Source organism: Coffea arabica, chromosome 6e (genome assembly GCF_036785885.1).
Source record: "Coffea arabica cultivar ET-39 chromosome 6e, Coffea Arabica ET-39 HiFi, whole genome shotgun sequence".
In the NCBI taxonomy this organism is placed as follows: domain Eukaryota; kingdom Viridiplantae; phylum Streptophyta; class Magnoliopsida; order Gentianales; family Rubiaceae; genus Coffea; species Coffea arabica.
Window position 1 is genome coordinate 22,166,915 of NC_092321.1, and position 18,751 is coordinate 22,185,665.

General features: G+C 34.3%; 1 protein-coding gene across 1 annotated transcript; it reads left to right on the top strand.

Moving 5' to 3' along the window:
• The first annotated feature begins 7,138 nt into the window (after positions 1 to 7,138).
• Positions 7,139 to 12,268, top strand: LOC113696591 (uncharacterized). The gene is made up of 5 exons (XM_027215984.2): positions 7,139 to 7,430; positions 7,939 to 8,619; positions 8,682 to 8,846; positions 8,940 to 10,863; positions 11,002 to 12,268. The coding sequence occupies exons 1-5, from the start codon at positions 7,139 to 7,141 to the stop codon at positions 12,266 to 12,268; spliced, it is 4,329 nt and encodes a 1,442-aa protein (XP_027071785.2).
• The last annotated feature ends 6,483 nt before the right edge of the window (positions 12,269 to 18,751 follow it).

Sequence of the window (18,751 nt, forward strand, 5' to 3'; positions counted from 1 at the left end):
TTTTAAGAATACAACAACAACAATGCAAGGCAGCAAAAACAGGAGAAAATAAGCAACGAAATATGAATTTAATGTGAAAAACAAAACTGAAAAAAAGAAGAAAGAAATACCTCTAGAATATTGCAGTCACTCGTTTGAGCTTTGTGGTGAAATTCCTAAACCTCAATGGCCTGACTGCTAGTTTCCCCTTTTTGTTTGATTTGTGGAGTATGTTGGGAGAAAAAGAAGAAGGAGCCGAGAGGGAGAGTTGGGGAGTGGAGAGTTAGTTTTTTTTTTCTTTTGTGGCTTGCTTTCGAGAGAAAGCCGAGAGAGTCAATATTGGGAGAGAAAAAAAGAAGTTTGTGTATGTGTTTGGTCAAAATGATGATTTTTTACCAAATGACAAGAAAGGTGAAGAAAGTTGAGTGTAGGAATTGGTTAAGTGTATTTGGTAGGGAAAATGATGAAAATGTGCAAGTTAGTCATGATTTTTTATTTTGATCTTCTTTTTTTTTTTTTTTTTGATTTTGATTGATTTTTTTCTTTTTCATGATTTTCTTTTCTTAAAATAAACCTACAAAAAAATGAGAAAAATATACATTAAAATGAAAGAAAATAAATGACTCATCACATAAAAATTTGATAAATTTTGGTAAAAATTTGGTGTCTACAGTGTTTAAGCAAAAATAGTTTATGAGATATATATTTATTTACCTATAGTTATAAGTAAGGCCCACCAGTACTCTTAGTTTCTGCTCGAGAAGCAATACACACCCGCGAATATAAACAGGCCAACACCGCGCTTCCCCAACTGTATTCGCCCATTGCCTCAAAATCTTGTACATAATCGAGCCAATTTGTACTAACAACATTGCCTATGGTATCTGCAAATAATAGACCTTCTAATAGAATCAGTATGTACATTCGAACATATTGACGAACCATCTCCTCAAAAGCATTGGGCTCCAATGCTACCCGTAATCATGCCTTTATGAATGACATCTTCAGTCGCCCATCTCGAAAGTGCCTATTCTCTGGCCAAATTCCTAAAAGATCGTAAACCATTTGTTAGCATTGTAAGGGACTACGTCTAATATGATTCAAGGTAACAGGAAGGCCATCAACACGCAGGCCCCACAGCACCTCAACATCCTGCAAGGTGATGGTAGCCTCGCCTATAATAGGGAGATGAAATGTGTGTGTCTCTTATCTCCAACACTCGACAAGTGCAATAATCAATCCATGATCCACATAAACGTAACTGGCTCTACGTGCCCCCCAAATACAGCCCGGTCGATGTAATCAGTTACTCGAGGGTCTATATACATAAAGGGTTTAAACAATTCTTTGTCACATCTTCTGACATCTAGGTCACAAGATGCACCATGAAATACAGCAGCGAACCTGTGGTGTGGCTATAAATATAATATAGAAGGGTCAATCGGCCCTTGACCTGAGGGTTCCACAGCATTCCAATGATCCATGGACAGTTATGCCTGCAACTAAATTATTATTAGTCGAATTAGGTGTGCATTATAAAAAATATATGCCAAAATAAATAAATGCCACTAAAAAGCAACAAGAGAAAAATCTCATATACAACATAACAAAAGATTAATATTCATAACAGAAGAATGCATTTCATTAATATATTCAGAAAGTACACAAATATGGGTGTGTTTATTTCACGACAAATTAATCCTAACATTCTATTGATGAAAGTAACCAGAATATGGGTAGTTAGATGCAGTGTGTTTGGGTTGCAAACAGTTACTACACCGACGTGGAGCATCCGGACACCTTCGATCCATCTCATTCCGAATTCTAGCAGTCCTTAAAGGCCCCGGAGTCTTTTGTTTCAAACGATCACCTAGAATATGAATTCGCAAATTCGCTGTCGGCCAATACTTTGTGTCCCTAAGCGGATAAAAAAGGCCAGAAAATGTAGCCTGGTATGCAGAAAATATGTATTCCGGTGCCACAAGAGTCATCAGATTAATTCTGGATCTAAAGCAAGCTGCGAACACATGTGAACACGAAAATCGTAATTCCCTCCATTTTTCACACGTGCACATTTGATTTGTAAGGTCAACAGTTTGCACGTTGCCACCCCGATGATTTTGTCGATGAGCAATAGTAATACAAAACACTCCCCTAATGGGATCATACATTATAACAGAGTGTGCTCGCCCATTTTCTTCATTCGTCAAACATTTTTTTCAACTTTTTTTTTGGAGTGTGTACACCTGATCCTTTGTGATCTTTAGGTTCTCGACGAACAGATCAACTGTCTGATTAAGTGTAAACCGAATACATGCTGTGATCGGCAACATCCGAGTATCACTCATTAAGTTGTTAAAACATTCGGCTATATTTGTAGATGTGTGTTCCTACCGATAGCCCTCATCTTTGCATAAGGCCCACTGTATGGGTCTGACTGAACTTCCTGTCAACCATGCATATGCCTCTGCATTTAATGTGAATATTTGTTGCATGTATTCCTCGTACTTTCGAGGTTGATTTGCTGATCCGGCAGCCCATACAAGATCTTTAAGCCTACGCATTGGTGGTTATAAAAGGCGTTAAGAGTATTTCATTTCATATAAACGAAATTAAGCCCTAAACAAGTTGAGAAATAATGTTACATTTGATTCTTGAATTTCTGCGTAAAATTGCTCCGCACATGAACCAAGGAAAATCGATGAACTGCTAGTGGTTCTTTCCATTCTGGGAGCATCCTCATTGCGTTGATTATTCCATGGTGGCGATCTGAAATTATGCATATATTTTGAATATCACCACACACGTGAATACGCAATAGTCTAATGAACCAACTCCAACTGCGATTATTCTCCTTATCCACTAATGCGAAAGCCAGAGGAAATAAATGATTGTCAGTATCGAAAGCAACAGCACTTAGTATCTTTCCACGATATGGGCCTTTAAGAAATGTACCATCTACACAAATGACGGGTTTTAAATGACGAAACCCTTCAATGGCAGGAGCAAATGCCCAAAAGATATGGTCAAATATCGGACTGCTCGGAATACTCAGTGGATGATGATCCCACACAACTACCGTACCCGGATTGGTATATTGTAATTTCTGGACATACGTTGGGAGCTGTGCAACGGACATAGGCCAATCGCCATAGACAATATCTATAGCCCTACGCCTGCCATACCAGACTTTCTTGTATGAAATGTCAACGTGAAATTCTTTTTTCACTGACGTTTGTATTTCTTTGATTCTATACACTGACCCATTCATTATGTAGGGGATAATGTGCTCAGCTATTATGTCGCCACTCAGTTGCCTATGATCGTTGTTGCCACATACACGGACACATGTATGCTTTTCAGCAAGTGTAACGATCATCCACATCTTGTGAGATTTACGTAGGGTTGCCCTAAATTGCCAATTGCATGGAGGTATAGAGGTGCGAGCCCTACATCTGACATACCAAGTTGTAGGAGTGTTTTCACGAACTTTAAACTCCCTATTTTCCTTTATAGACCACAATTTAATTGCTCGCTTTACATGGTCTTTGGTTTCAAATAGTTGGCCAAGGTCTAACTCTTTCGTGCGTTCATTCCACAATTTTAGCTTCTCAACCCCACATGCATCCAATGGATCAAACTTTAATGCAGCATCAACACTGGCTTTATATCGCAGTTGTGATCCTTCATCAAAGGTCCATTGAGTATTATGATCCTGATGATCCCGTGTGAACTGACTTTCACTTAAATTTTCATTATGGGGAAATGAACCATACACAGGGTTGTCATTATCGGAATCATCATCTGGTTCGGGTTCGCAGTCAACATCAACAAATTCAATGTCTTTATCTTCCCCGAACCCGCCAACTGTACACGTAGCAATGTCCACACCATAACTTATAATGGATTCCGTGTCCATTACTGGGTGACTACTACTGGGACTATTAACCTCCATGCGACGTCTATTACCCTTTCTCCTAGATCCTCGAGCCGATCGAACATTTTCACAATCTATTTGGGTCAATTGACTCTCGTATAAGCCAATTGTCCCCACCACATCCATATGTTCCGATCCATATATGCTTGGGTCTTGATTACCATGCAAACTTGTAATATGCAAGTTTTGCATATCATCATGTTTGAAATCTAGAATCGATTCAACCTCGATATATATCTCCATCCCATGACCACTATTGGCTTCCGTTAACTCCATTATCATCTACCAAGGGCGTGGCACTGAACACACCATTTTGCATGTGATTCTGAAATATCAAGTTAATTTTATGAGTATTTCGGTTTAACTCCATCATATTATATACGATGTCCACCAATCCATCAAAATTCATCCTTTCTGTGAGGAACATGATCTTTTTGGGCAACGGTGGATCATATGATATTGACCAGCCAGCATACACAATTTTTCCTCCCCAATAGAATTGCATCATCAAACAATTACCGCTTGACATGTTTCACCTAATCTACCAAAGACGTTAATATAATATATGTATCACTGTTAACAAAAATGGAGTAAATTATACAATTTTATATTATTTTACCATAATTATTATACCTAATCAACGTATAGAATTTAAAATTTTTTGTATTTTTATTTAAATTACGTAAGTAGTCGAGTGATATATCTATATTAAGTTCAACCCTAATTAATATATTTATATTAAGTTAATTACGTTTAATGCTAATTAATATATTTGTATTATGAACCAGTTCAACAGCATGTATTTAACATGCTACAACCCTAATATGGAGTCTAAAAGTTTATTGATAAATTAATCATAAAAATTTTCTCTCCAAATAATTTAAAATATTAAGATATATTTGTAACTTTACCTTAATTTTGTAAAATATCTACATTAATTACCTTTAATTCGATATATGTGTAATATTAAAAAATTTAATAGCATCTATTAACATATCCATATGTTTGCACCTATTGTTTAAAATATTAATCACGTGGTAAAACTATATTAATTTATTGGTAACTTTAATCATGTGTCAAAAGTATATTAATTGGTAACAACACTTAAATTTATCCTTTTTTAATAGGATGATTAGTGATATGGTTAATTACTATCTAAATAAATAATTTACCTTACTAATTAATTAAGCTAATCACTAACTAACTAATTTGGGTTATCACATATTCGTCCACATACCTAGTATTATACAATTCATTAATACTACATTCATTAATTTCAACTAATCACCATGCAACAACAAAAAAATACTCTAATTTACCATGTCAATTAGAAAACACTAATACGAAATAACAATAATTAGCAAATACAGAACAATAATTAGCTATATATCTATCTATAAATAAATATATATATATATATAAATCTTTTTTCCCCAAAATGCTTGTCCAAAAAACATGATTATTAATTACATTCTTTCTCTAAAAAATCTAAGATCATTTTCATGTATTTCAAAAATGTTTCTTTCGCTATATTTGTTTCCAGAGTTCTTCTTATTCTCTATATAAAATCAATAATTAGTTAGATATTAGCTTCAAAAAATATAAGATAGCTTGTGTCTGTTTCAAAAATATTATTTTAACAATACTCATTAATTAATAAACTATTGTGATACTTTATCCCTTTTCTATAGAATTCCATCTTGCCGATTTCCTCTTTTCTTGAATTGCCTTTTATATTGTCAGCTCTTTCATTGTCTAATTGATATTTAATGTGCCCATGTGTTCATTTGCTATTCAAACTACTGTTTAACCACGTGTTATTCATCTAATTGAATTCATACTGCTTTTTCATTTTCCTTTCACATCAATCCTTTTTACTATCTAATCTTCATTAAATGCATCCACTTGATTGTTTGGTACTTGCAATTGCCTATCACCATTCATAATATACTTCTTCTTATTCCTCCCACTCTTCTAGCCGTCCGATCTTTGTTGTCATCAAGTTTCCCTTTTATTCAATTTATTATTCCACTTCTTTCCATCCCACTATCTTTCACAGCTAAGCTTCTTCATCCAACTATACTGCAAGTTCCTCTCGTTCCTGTTTTGCCTATTTTGCTGTATCTTTCTTCCTGCAATTTCTACCTGGTAAATTACTCTCTTATTGTTAGTTTTCTTCTATAAATCTCTATTTTTATTGTACAGTTAGTTTGTTTCGCTTATGTTGTTTATATATCTCATCAACCACTGCTTTTCTTCCATTAATAACCTCTGTCATTTTTCCTTCTTATAGCTTCGTCGGATATGTACTTCTATCGTTATGTGTTATTACTCTTATTTATGATGATGCATTTATACCTCCCTTGCATGCTTTTCTCTCGTAACAGATCCCTTGCTTTCTAGCCATGCAAGATTCCTTCTTTTTTTGGTTATGTGCTTTTTTTAGCACCGTTGTCCATACTTTTACCCATTGTATTTTACCATTGTAATTTCCATGTCATCTGCATCTTATTTTCTTAGCTTTCTTTTGATAGCAGCCTTTTATACTATCCCTTCCCTCCACTTTTTCAAAAAAAAAATATTCTCCTATGTTCCATCTTAGAAATCGATGTGTATAATAGCTCTTTAATTTGCCATCCCTATTTCTTAGATTCATTGCATGCATGATGTTTTTATGTTCTGCGACATTCCATTTTACTCTAAATTCTTCTTTCTTGATTTTTATTCATATTCTTGTTATACTTTTTCCCCTCTATTTTCCATTTCATTTTACTAACCATTTTTATATATTTCAGTTACAGGATCTTCTGTCATCTCCTCCTTCTTCCGTTTCTTCATAGCTTTTTGATATCAGATATAAGATAACAGTATCATTTTATATCCCTTTTGCTATTTTATAGAGACTCTATATCCTGCTGCCTTATATGAGGTTTCTATATTCTTATTCTGATGTTATCTTTTACATTACTTTCGACCTCCATAGTCATTGTCATTTCTGCACCATTATATTTCTCATTTTTCCTCAGTTCATTGATCAACTATCATATATAATCATTGATGTTGTTAATTATACCATATATTTCTCTGTGTTCATTACTTTTATTTAGTATGCCTCGAAAACGTAAATTTTCCTCCCAAGATGAATACCGCATCGAAAATAATCGACGACGCCAAGAAAGATATGCTGCAGAGATAATCAGACGCCAGCAGCATGCTACACAGATGGCTAGCAAAAACATAGAATCTATTCCACTTCATCCAGCACATGCTGTTAGTGTCACAGATGTTTCTCATGTCCCTATTTCTTCAGAGCATGAGAACCATTTAATTGATGTCCCTATTTACACTAATGCATCAGAAGCTACCAGCTCTTTCCATCATCAATCTCTTGATGCTCTTCTGCCATCATCCTCTTTTGTTCCAAGTCCTTCCTCATGCTTTCCCTTGCCTGCTCCACAATTTCCTCACGTACTGGACAACTTATCTACATCAGCTATATCTCACATTGATCCATGTATCTATTTCCTTTTTCACTCTTTTGTATAATTTTTCCCCCTGCTTACTTATCATCTCAATAATATCCAAATTCCTGATTTTTTCATTCATATATATATATATATATAGACAATCTTCCTGCAGTGAATGATCCTGTCTTACAAGACCTCTTTGGTTCACCGTCATCTGATATTAGTATTCAGTGGTTCAATTGTCCCATTTCTACATGTACGCTTTCTGCCTATTTTAATAACCTCCATAACTACTGAATAATATATAATTATAATACATATCAATGTTGCAGTCTAGTTTTCTCTCATTTTTATAGCTGAAATTATACTAATCAATTTTCAGCATAGTCAATGCTAATGACAGAACCATCAAATTCATCCTCAACTATCCAAAATCAACCTGGTGCGACAACAGTCTTTAATACATTTTTCCTTACTTTTATCTCTTTATACATAATAGAAAGCTTTTCTATCTTCCTATTATAGCTTATCAAAATTCCTATTCAATTCTTCTAGCTCCTATACGCCGCAGAAAAAATACACCATTGCTCCAACAAATACCATTAGAACCAACCATCCTCCCATCTGTTCCAGATTGTCCACATTGTCATGCTAAACGATTTTATATGGAACCACCAAGATTTTGTTGTGCATCAGGAGAAGTTTGTCTAGCAGAAACAAAAATGCTGGATAAGTTGCTGCAACTCTATAAAGGAAACACTCCTGAAAGTATTGAATTCAGACAATGTATCAGGAGTTACAACAATATGTTTGCTTTCACATCATTGGGAGTTCATTATGACAAAGAGCTGAGCAAAAGAAACAGAGGCATCTACACATTTCGAGTTCAAGGACAGATTTATCATTTTGTCAATCCACTCAAACCTTCTACTGGTGAAAAAGCATCGAATCTTCAGCTTTATTTTTATGATACAGAACATGAGATGCAGAATAGGATGGCTCTGTCAAGCAAATTCAAGGAATCGATTGTTCAGCAACTAAAATCTGTCCTTGATGACAATCCTTATTCTATCTTTATCCGAAAATTGGCAGACATTGATAAATACAAAATTTTCCTGAAATCCAATCCTGGATTAGATCAACGTGTTTTCAATGTTCCTTCAATGTCTCAAGTTGCAGCAATTTGGTCAGAGAATGACAGTGTTAATGGAGACAGGTCAAGAGAAATTGAAATCTGTACAAAGACAGGAGATAGAAAAATAGTCAAGCAATATTATGGTTGTTGTGACACATTACAGTATCCACTGATATTTGCTCGTGGAGAAACCGGATGGCATCCGGAATTCTTAGAAAAACAAAAACTCAGATTCTTCAACAACCCTATCAGACTTGTGAAAAGGAAAACTTGGTTTCTATCAATGAATGCAATGATATAGAACAGCTATTTTCTGCAGAACAAACAGGTATAACTCCAATTACAAATATTTATATTCTCTGGTTCTTATTTACTCTCATATACAGGTGACCTCCTTCTTACATTTTTCTAATGTTAACAGCTGCCAAAAAGAAAAAAAGACAAAGACCAACTGTCTCATGCAGAGAATATTATGCTTACAAATTCCAAATGCGAGATGGAGATCAGTCAAACTTGCTGCATATCGACCGTTTATTCCAGCAATATTCTGTTGATAGCTATGTGAAATTAGAGACATCACGCCTTGAATTTCACAGAAACAAACAGAACAAATTGAGAACAGAGGCTTATCAAGGATTGCTCGATATCATAGCAAAAGGGAACACAAATGCATCAGATGTGGGAAAACGCATCATCCTGCCTGCAAGTTTTATAGGAGGGTCAAGAGATATGCGACGACGATATATGGATGCTATGACCCTTGTACAACATTATGGAAAGCTAGATATCTTCCTTACAATGACCTGCAATCCATCTTGGCCTGAAATAAAGAACCATTTGCTTGACACAGATGAAGCTCAGAATCGGCCTGATTTGATAACACGGATATTTCGTGCAAAAATAGAGCAATTGAAAGAAGATCTTTTCAAGAAACATCTTTTTGGTCATGTTGCTGCTTACACTTATGTTATCGAATTCCAAAAAAGAGGTTTCCTGCATGCTCATTTTCTGATCATCTTAAAGGAACAATCAAAGATGTTCTCGCCAGAAGAATACGACAAAATTGTTTGTGCAGAGCTTTCTGATAGACACAAGGCACCATACTTATATTCTTTGGTTATAAAGCACATGCTTCATGGACCATGTGGATCAATGAATCCAAGTAATCCTTGTATGAAACAGAATCACAAGTGCAGAAATAACTATCCGAAAGATTTTTCAGAGTACACAAAGCATGAAAAAAATTCATATCCTATATACAGAAGACGGGATGATGGCAGCAAGATCTATATCAGAGAACATGAGTTAGATAATCGATGGATTGTCCCTTACAATCCATATCTTCTTGCAAAATATGATTGTCACATCAATGTTGAAATATATTCTGCCATCGAAGCTGTAAAGTACATCTACAAATATATATACAAGGGCCATGATAGGGTGATGTACCAATTGACAGCTGAGCAAGCAAATCAAATCATTGATGAGATAAAAAATTTTCAATCTGCAAGATGGGTATGTGCACCTGAAGCTATCTGGAGGATATATGCTTTTGATCTCAGTGTTATCAATCCATCGGTTATTTTGCTTCATTTACATCTTGAAAACTACCAATCAATGTACTTTGACGAGAATCGTCCATTGACAGATATAATTACAGACGACAGGCTTTCACGAACAATGCTAACAGAATTCTTTGCAATGAATCGGACAAATGAACATGCAGAAAGCCTTAATCTTCTGTACAAAGAGTTCCCTCAGCATTTTGTCTGGGATGCAGATGATAGAATATGGTACACTAGAAAGAAAGGACAGGTCATTGGGCGTGTTATAACAGCACATCCGATTGAAGGAGAGAGGTATTATCTCAGAATATTGCTCATGCATGTTCGAAAACCCACATCTTTTGATGACCTGAAAACAGTTAACGGTTATCTAGCTTCTTCATTTAAAGAAGCTGCAGAATTGCGAGGATTCCTTCAAATAGACAACGGAGCCGAAGAGTGCTTTTCAGAAGCTGTTGTCTATGGAATGCCGCAATGTTTAAGGCAGCTATTTGCAGTCATCTTGGTCCATTGTTCACCAGCCGATCTACAACAACTTTGGTCAAGATTTCGACCATTCTTATCAGAAGACATTACAGCAGACTCTTCTCTATCAGAAAATGAAATTATCATGAAAGTCCTTGCTTTGATTGATCAATATTTACAGATAATGGGAAAAAGTATAAAGGATTATGGTTTCTCAGACTTTATTCCAGATTCTCGCTCTATCAGTCTTACAAAAGAAATACAAGCTGAAGCTGACATACCTGTCTCCAAAGAAGATTTAGCAGCAGTCTCTATGTTCAATCCTGGATAGCAATTTGCATTTGACAAAATAATGGAAAAAGTTAATACAAACACTCCAGCTGCATTCTTCATTGACGGTCCTGGTGGTACATGAAAATCTTTTCTCTATAAAGCACTCCTTGCAACAATTAGATCAAAAGGAGACATTGCATTAGCAACTGCAACATCAGGAGCAGCTGCATCAATACTTTCAGGAGGTCATACTGCTCATTCACGCTTCAAAATCCCTCTCCATCATGAAGCTAGCAGCACATGTAATCTTTCTAAACAAAGTGCAATGTCTCAGTTAATCAAGAGTGCAAAGCTCATAATATGGGATGAAGCAGCAATGGCAAAAAAATATGCAATTGAGTCCCTTGACAGATTTCTTAGAGACTTGTTAAGTTGTGATCACATCTTTGGTGGTAAAATCATTGTTTTTGGTGGGGATTTTCGACAGACTCTTCCAGTAGTGAGGGAAGGGCAAAAGGAAGATTACATCTCTGCATCACTTATCAATTCATATGTCTGGCCACAACTTCAAAAGATACGGCTGACTGAGAACATGAGAGCATCTTTGGACCCATCATTTTCAAATCTTTTGCTAAACATTGGAGATGGAACACAGCCAACCATTGCAGATGACAAAATCCAGTTGCCTTCTCCTATGACCATTCCTTTTATTAATGATGAAGTATCATTAAACTCCCTCATCAACATTGTTTATCCATCACTGTCTAACTTTCTGCCCGGCAATTCTACTATGATTAATAGAGTCATTCTCAGTACAACAAATGATATTGTCCACGAGGTCAACCAAATTTTGATCCAGAAATTCCCAGGAGAAGAAATCAAATACATCAGCTTCGATCAAACCATAGATCCAACCAAGCAAGCTGATCACGGTGACTTCTTAAATATTGTTCACCCTCCAGGATTACCCCCACATGAATTGATTTTGAAGCAAAATTGCCCAGTTATACTTCTAAGAAATCTCAATCCTGCACAAGGATTATGCAATGGAACACGTTTGATTTGTTTAAATTTCAACAAAAATGTTATTCATGCACAAATTTCAGTTGGAATTCATTCTGGCAAACAAGTTTTCATTCCTCGCATTCCATTGCATAGCTCTAATGATGAATCATATCCAATCCCTTTCAAACGCACTCAATTTCCAATCTCTCTCTGTTTTGCTATGACAATTAACAAAACACAGGGACAAACACTTGATTTTGTAGGATTATATTTGAAAGAACCAGTATTTTCACATGGTCAATTGTATGTTGCACTATCAAGAGCCAAAACAGCTGATAATGTTAAAATTCTACTTAGACCTGTTGCATCTGATTCTTTATCCCATAATTCTACACGCAATGTAGTTTATCAGGAAATCCTGGCAGCTGCAACTCATGATTAAGTACTTAGCCTGAATGTCTTTAATTACAAATACCTTTACTTCTTACTCTATATATTTACATATCTCTGTCACTAACAATATATTTTTCATATTTTATACTTCAGATATGGAAGATAGATGCACCACTGTGAGTACCTTGACAGACAAATCAAGCGAGTGGATCATAAAAGTCATCCTGATTGAAAAAACAAACATCTTCCCAGGAAAAGATCATAACACATTCCAGCGTTTCGTGTTTGCCGATGAACAAGTAAATTCAACATTACAAATTTGTCGCATTAAAAAAGTTTCAAGTATAGAAATAAATATTTTACATCCTCAAATTTATTTATCATCCCGTTTTCAACCAATTGATAACCATTTCCTCTACAGAATGAATCCATCCAGGGAATTACTTTCACTAGAGATGTAAATTATGCAGACAGCAAGCTTCATCTCTACCGTACTTACTACTTTGGCAATGCTGCTATTTTAGCCATCACTGATGAAAGAAACCAAGCTGGTTCTGTGCCATGGCAACTAACCATAATGAAAACAACTTTCATCAAGCAAGCACAGAAACAAAATGAGCTGACCCTGCACAATCGATTCCCATTAACTTCCTTCTGGAATCTTGACAAATATAAAAACAATTATTCCATCAGATTTAGTAAGCCTATCTTTACTTTTATCATTTTTCTAATACAAGCATATATACCTTAACTTTATATTAATGCTAACACATTATATTTATTGAATGACCTTATCTCTGCAGATCTCCTTTGTGCTTTAATTCAAGGATTCCCAGAATCTATAATATCAACAGCAAGAGGACCACGCACAATTCGCAGATTCATTGCTATTAATCCTGAGTAAACCTTCGACTCACTATCTTACTAAACACTCTTCCATACAGTCTATCTTTTCATTCAGTCAAATATCCATATCATAAATTATCTTTTTTATACATTAATATCTATATATTTTTCAGATGCAGACCAATGATCTTCACCATGTGGGAACCATATATTTATATTGAAGGAGTTCAGCTCATGAACATTATTCACACATGCCCAATAGTTCTGCTTGTACGCCCAAAGATCACAACATACTATGGTTAGTATGCTACTTATCTTTAAAATCATAATTCAATTAACTCATGCAAACTAATATCTCTAATCAAATACTCTGTTCTGTCTTCTTTTTCTCTTTTCACAAATAACAATTGAAGGAATTGACATTGCTACTCGCCCCAATAGTACAATCATCCTTGACCCACTATTACAAGAAACAGCTTCACTACAAACTTGGTATATATCTCTTTCTTTCCTATTCTCAATCACAAACACTTTCACATTAGCAAATAAATATAACAAAAATTTAAACAAATATTGTAGGTGTGATGAAAATAGAGCATATATTCAAAAGGTCATCAGCCAGAAACTCTATGAAAAAATCAATCAAAAAATCCTTGCTCCTCCACATACTCAAATAAGGCCAATCTCACAAATCATTGCCTCATCAGAACTGGTAACATACATTTTTCTTCTTACATGCTCTACCACAAGAAATTTACATAAATAATTTCTTTACATTGATCATCATTTCTAACTCTCTTCTTTCCAATAGATCAAAAACTTCTGGATCAAAGGAACTCCATCAATAGTTAACATCGACCAGAAGTTTTTTATTGCCAGCTGTGCTACATGTGGTAAATCAACTGGAGCAATGATGGATATCGAATTTGACTGCAACTTCTGTGAAACAAAAGACAAAGCCAAAACCAAAGTATCTATTTCAGTTCAATGAATTACATAATTCCTTTTTTACACTACTAATAGTATGCATCATCTAACTTTGATCTTATCACTTTTACAGAGCAAAGCTCCAGCTCAACATACATGATGACACTGGCTATCTAACTGCTGCTGTTGAAGAAAAATATGCTGAAACTCTGTTTGATATGACTGCTGCTGAAATCTATGACAGATATACCAAGGTATATATTACATTATTCTTATTTATAAATAAACCATTCAACATACTTCACTATTTTCATTACTTAATTTACATTTTTTTACAATAATGCAGCAACTCCCAATTCCTGTTGATGTAATCAATGAAAGAATTCAAAAACAAACATTGCTCTGTGAGATAAGATCATATCTACCATCTCACAGACAATTTACACCCCTGTATTTCCTCACTGCTTTTCTCCCTGATCAATCATCAACCCATCCTCTTCTGGAGCACACAACTGACCAAAAAACACCAGAATCAGAAGCAGAAAAGTTAATTCACACAATAACCACATCTGAAGACCTCATCAGGCCAGCTGATGAATCTGCACCTCCTGCCACTCCAAGCTCAATCTACAAAAATATTGCTTCAGCTGGATCTTCCACATCTCACACAACAGATATCCCTCATTCTCCCACTCCAATAGCAGCACCATCCGCCAAGCGAAGCTTAGACAAAGAATTTGACAAGGAATCTAAGCATCAGAAGCTCACATGAAATCCATTGTCTCAACATGACACACTTTTCAAAAAATCACCTGTAACCAGCTATGCATGTGTCTTCATACTTTTGATTCCCTGCCACTATCTATCACATTTTGTTGTCATCTGCTTATGTACAAAGTAAACATGAAAAAAGCAGGATGTATTTTTGTTTGGTTTCCTACGAAGCATATGTAAAACTACATCATTAATATGCCACGCTACTTATGTTAGTTTATTAACTCTCTTTGTTCCAATCCATCTGACACATCTCAACATAATTATATATTCACATGACAACAGTTTCATCAAAATACTAACATAACAAAATAATAACTTCTTGTCTTTTTCCAATCCATTACTGTATATTCACGTGTCCACCAAAGTAATACATAAAAAAATACGACAATAATACAAAAATTCACCCACTCATATCACATGTTATGCACCAACAACAACCACTATAAATACCATAAATATAAGTAAATATAACTAAAATCAAACAACCCAGAAAACTCATGGCAATACCAACTTTCATAGATTGGACAATAGAAACAATAGAAGAAAATGACCACCTGATAGCTTGCCTGTTTTATCTTCATACTATTAATGGACAAACAACCCCAATATCCAATAACAGCTTTGCATATGAAATCAGCACCAACTTCATAAGAGCTATAGGTTCCAGATTTATTGAACCCCATCTTCAACATTGGTCATCACACTTTGATGCATCAAATTGGCTCACATCATTCATATCCGACTATCCACCACCAGAACTAATATCCGGTAAGTTTTCTCCTCTTATATTCACATATTATACATTTTACACTCTCTTCACTAAAATATAGCTTATTTATTTTCCACTGACCACCTATAAATTATGCATCTATCAAAATCTCAGCTTCATCGCCAAGCTCATTTCTCGTCGAATATAGACAAGCATACCCAGAAAGATTGGTAAACCAATAAACCTCATGCTTACATATCTTGATTTTCACGTACTTTATGCTATACCTCATCCTTTTCTTTCCAGAGAATTAATCCATCATTTTATCCACATTTGAGAAACTACTGGACAAACACAATGATTATACGAAATGGAAATCGCACATGGTTCATCAAACTCGATACCAGTTTTCAGCTATCTGGATGGAACAAATTCATACAAGACCACAACATATAGAATGGCTCCATTCTTCATTTTTTGCACATCGGATGTATGGTCTTTAGAGTTGCCATATATAATCCAAATAACTGTTTAGCTTGTCATGAATGGAACATCCTCCTCAATCATTCACAATCATCAATTGGATGCAGTAAGCAACTCTTTCTCTATAAAACAATCTTATCTCTCTATTATAAAATAAATTAACCCATTCCTTTTCTTGTAACCAAAGCGCTCTTCACAGAAGAAGAAAGACTAATGACCCACTTCTCATTTTATATAATGCTAAGAGCAGATGATCTCGAATCTCTGGTCAGTTTCATACAAATTACATTCATACAATACATTCCTATTCTCCTTTCATAATACAACGACATTTTTTCCCTCTTTTCTATCTCAGTTACTCGTCGGTGATATACCATCACATATACAAACAAATGACGCAGGAATGATCAATTGCTATTACGCTAAAACCCGATGGATCTTTCAACTAGAAGGAATAGAAATAACAGAAGGTTGGCCAACATTCGCGCAAAAACACTTCCTACATGAAGGAAGTGTCATCCTATTCACGCTCCTCAATGAAAACAATTATCATCTGCACCTCTTCAGCAGAAACTTTATTCAAGAATCATAATCAAACATCTCCACCGCAATAATACCACTTTGTATTAACATATAATATATGTTATTTATATGAAATAATTATAACTTTGATGCTATTTCTATGTATATAATTTTCCCTCCTTCTTTATAGTTATTCACTTATTTATTAATTTTCCCCAAAATATATATAATACCAAAAATATTAAATATGAAAAAAATAGAAATTCTTTTTATGTTTATTCGCTTATTAAATATCAAAAAAATATACAAGTCACTAAAAATCCTATGTACATCTAATACATAGAAATGAATAAAAATTCTATATCCATCTAATCAATATATATCAATATATATAAATCAATTATACTGTTTTATATCAATACAGATCAATCAAAATCATATATGATTAGCATACATAATGGGGCACCCCGCAAAACTCGCGAGGCACAATGCCTAGTATATATATATATATATATATGAACAGGTTGGGCCTTAATTGGCCTTGAGCTTAGTGAGGTTGAAACTCCGTTCATATTTAATTCGGACCTATAATTGAGTTCCAAACTCTATCAGATCCTATTAAATATTGGACTCATCGGCCTTTTTTACTCAGGCTAACCTGACCTATTAACAGTCTTATATATCAATTACAATCACCAAACAAAAATTAAAAAAAAAATTGATTTTCTCTGTAAACTTGTATGAGGTACAGGTACATTATATCTTAACATATTTACGTTTCATAAGCTATAGGAAACAACATCAAAAAGACTTCTCAAACATCGAAACGGATTTCTTTTCAATTGCTTTCTATTGCCAAAAAATCGTTCAATTGGTTTCAAAGAAAGCTATCATAAAACATTGTAAGTTTAGGGGAAGGATGGATTGGATGATATAGGAGAAGCGAGCGTAAGTAAGGTGTTCAGGTTCAAAACTTCCCATTTACACTAATAAAAAAATAGGATAATATTAGAAACCTCCCTTGAGGTTTCTGTTAATGACACCTGTTCCCCTAAGGTTTTGAAAATATCACTTACTTCCCTAATTTTTGCTATTGTGTAACAAAATTTTCAAAAATCCTAAACTACCCTTTTGCTTATTTTGCTAAATAAAATAATCATCAACCACTTTGTTTACTCCAAGAAAAACCATCACCTAAAAAATAATCTCTAGTAGTACCACCACATCACAAAACTATGATCTATACAAATATAAATTTGAAAAATAACAAAGATATTTGTAAAGAAATGCATTACTACAAATTTAATTATATGTGCTTAAAATTGATTTCTTATGAATCTTATATTTTTTCCTAACTTCTTCTCAACTCATGACCTAAGCATTTAAGTTGTACTAATCATTATAAAAATCAACTCAAAAATAAACAAAGAAAGCATACCCTATTCTATTACAATTACAAAATGTAAAAGATAAACAAACTTCACTTTAGTCTTTTTATTTTTTGAGTTCCATTTATTTGATATATGAATTATGTATCAAGTGGGGGTTAATATAGTCTTTTTGTAACTAATGGGGAGGTAAGTAATATTTTTAAAACTTCAAAGGTACTAAGTATAAGGAGAAAACTCAAGGGAGGTTTTTGATTATCCCTAAAAAAATTAAAAAAAAAAAAATTATAAGATCCTTCTATTGTTACGAAAGTTCGCATTTTGCCTGTTCATTCTCATCTAGAATAGTACAATCATTTCCTATTCTTATTTTTTATTCTCCCAATTAAATGCAATTTACATTCCATGGACAAGAATCAGTTAGGTGGCCACAAGAATTTGAGATTAAAATTCTTCTTATTGTTAGGTTCAAAGTTTGAATCCTATGTTTAGAGTTGGGGATAAGGATTATCTCAAAAAAAGAGTTGGGGATAAGATGATTGTGGGGGATGGAAAGAAAAAAAAGATTGCTTTAGTTGAAACCACCACATGTGACACATACTAATATAATTTTTCATAAAAAATGCAGGCCATCCAAATACAAACCTTTTTTTTTTCTTTCCTTTCTTGGCTAGTGGTATATATGGACTGTTTATCTTCTTTCTAATTTTATAAAAAAAATGTATGGGTTGTCCATTTTATTCTGGCTGTTTCCATTCTGCTTCCCGTTTGTATGAACAATTAGTTAGAAGAATGACCAGCAAAGCGGGGACCATGATAAAGAATAATCTTGAAATTTCGATTAAGTGAAAATTTATTAGTTCCAAAAATTCCCTTTGAT

Excerpts from the sequence above, each read along its gene's own strand:
- LOC113696591 (XM_027215984.2), top strand. The coding sequence starts at position 7,139 with ATGGCTAGCAAAAACATAGAATCTATTCCACTTCATCCAGCACATGCT. Across the intron at positions 8,847-8,939 it reads ATTTTCTGCAGAACAAACAG|CTGCCAAAAAGAAAAAAAGA; the intron begins GTATAACTCCAA and ends TAATGTTAACAG. Across the intron at positions 10,864-11,001 it reads GATTTAGCAGCAGTCTCTAT|ATCAAAAGGAGACATTGCAT; the intron begins GTTCAATCCTGG and ends TGCAACAATTAG.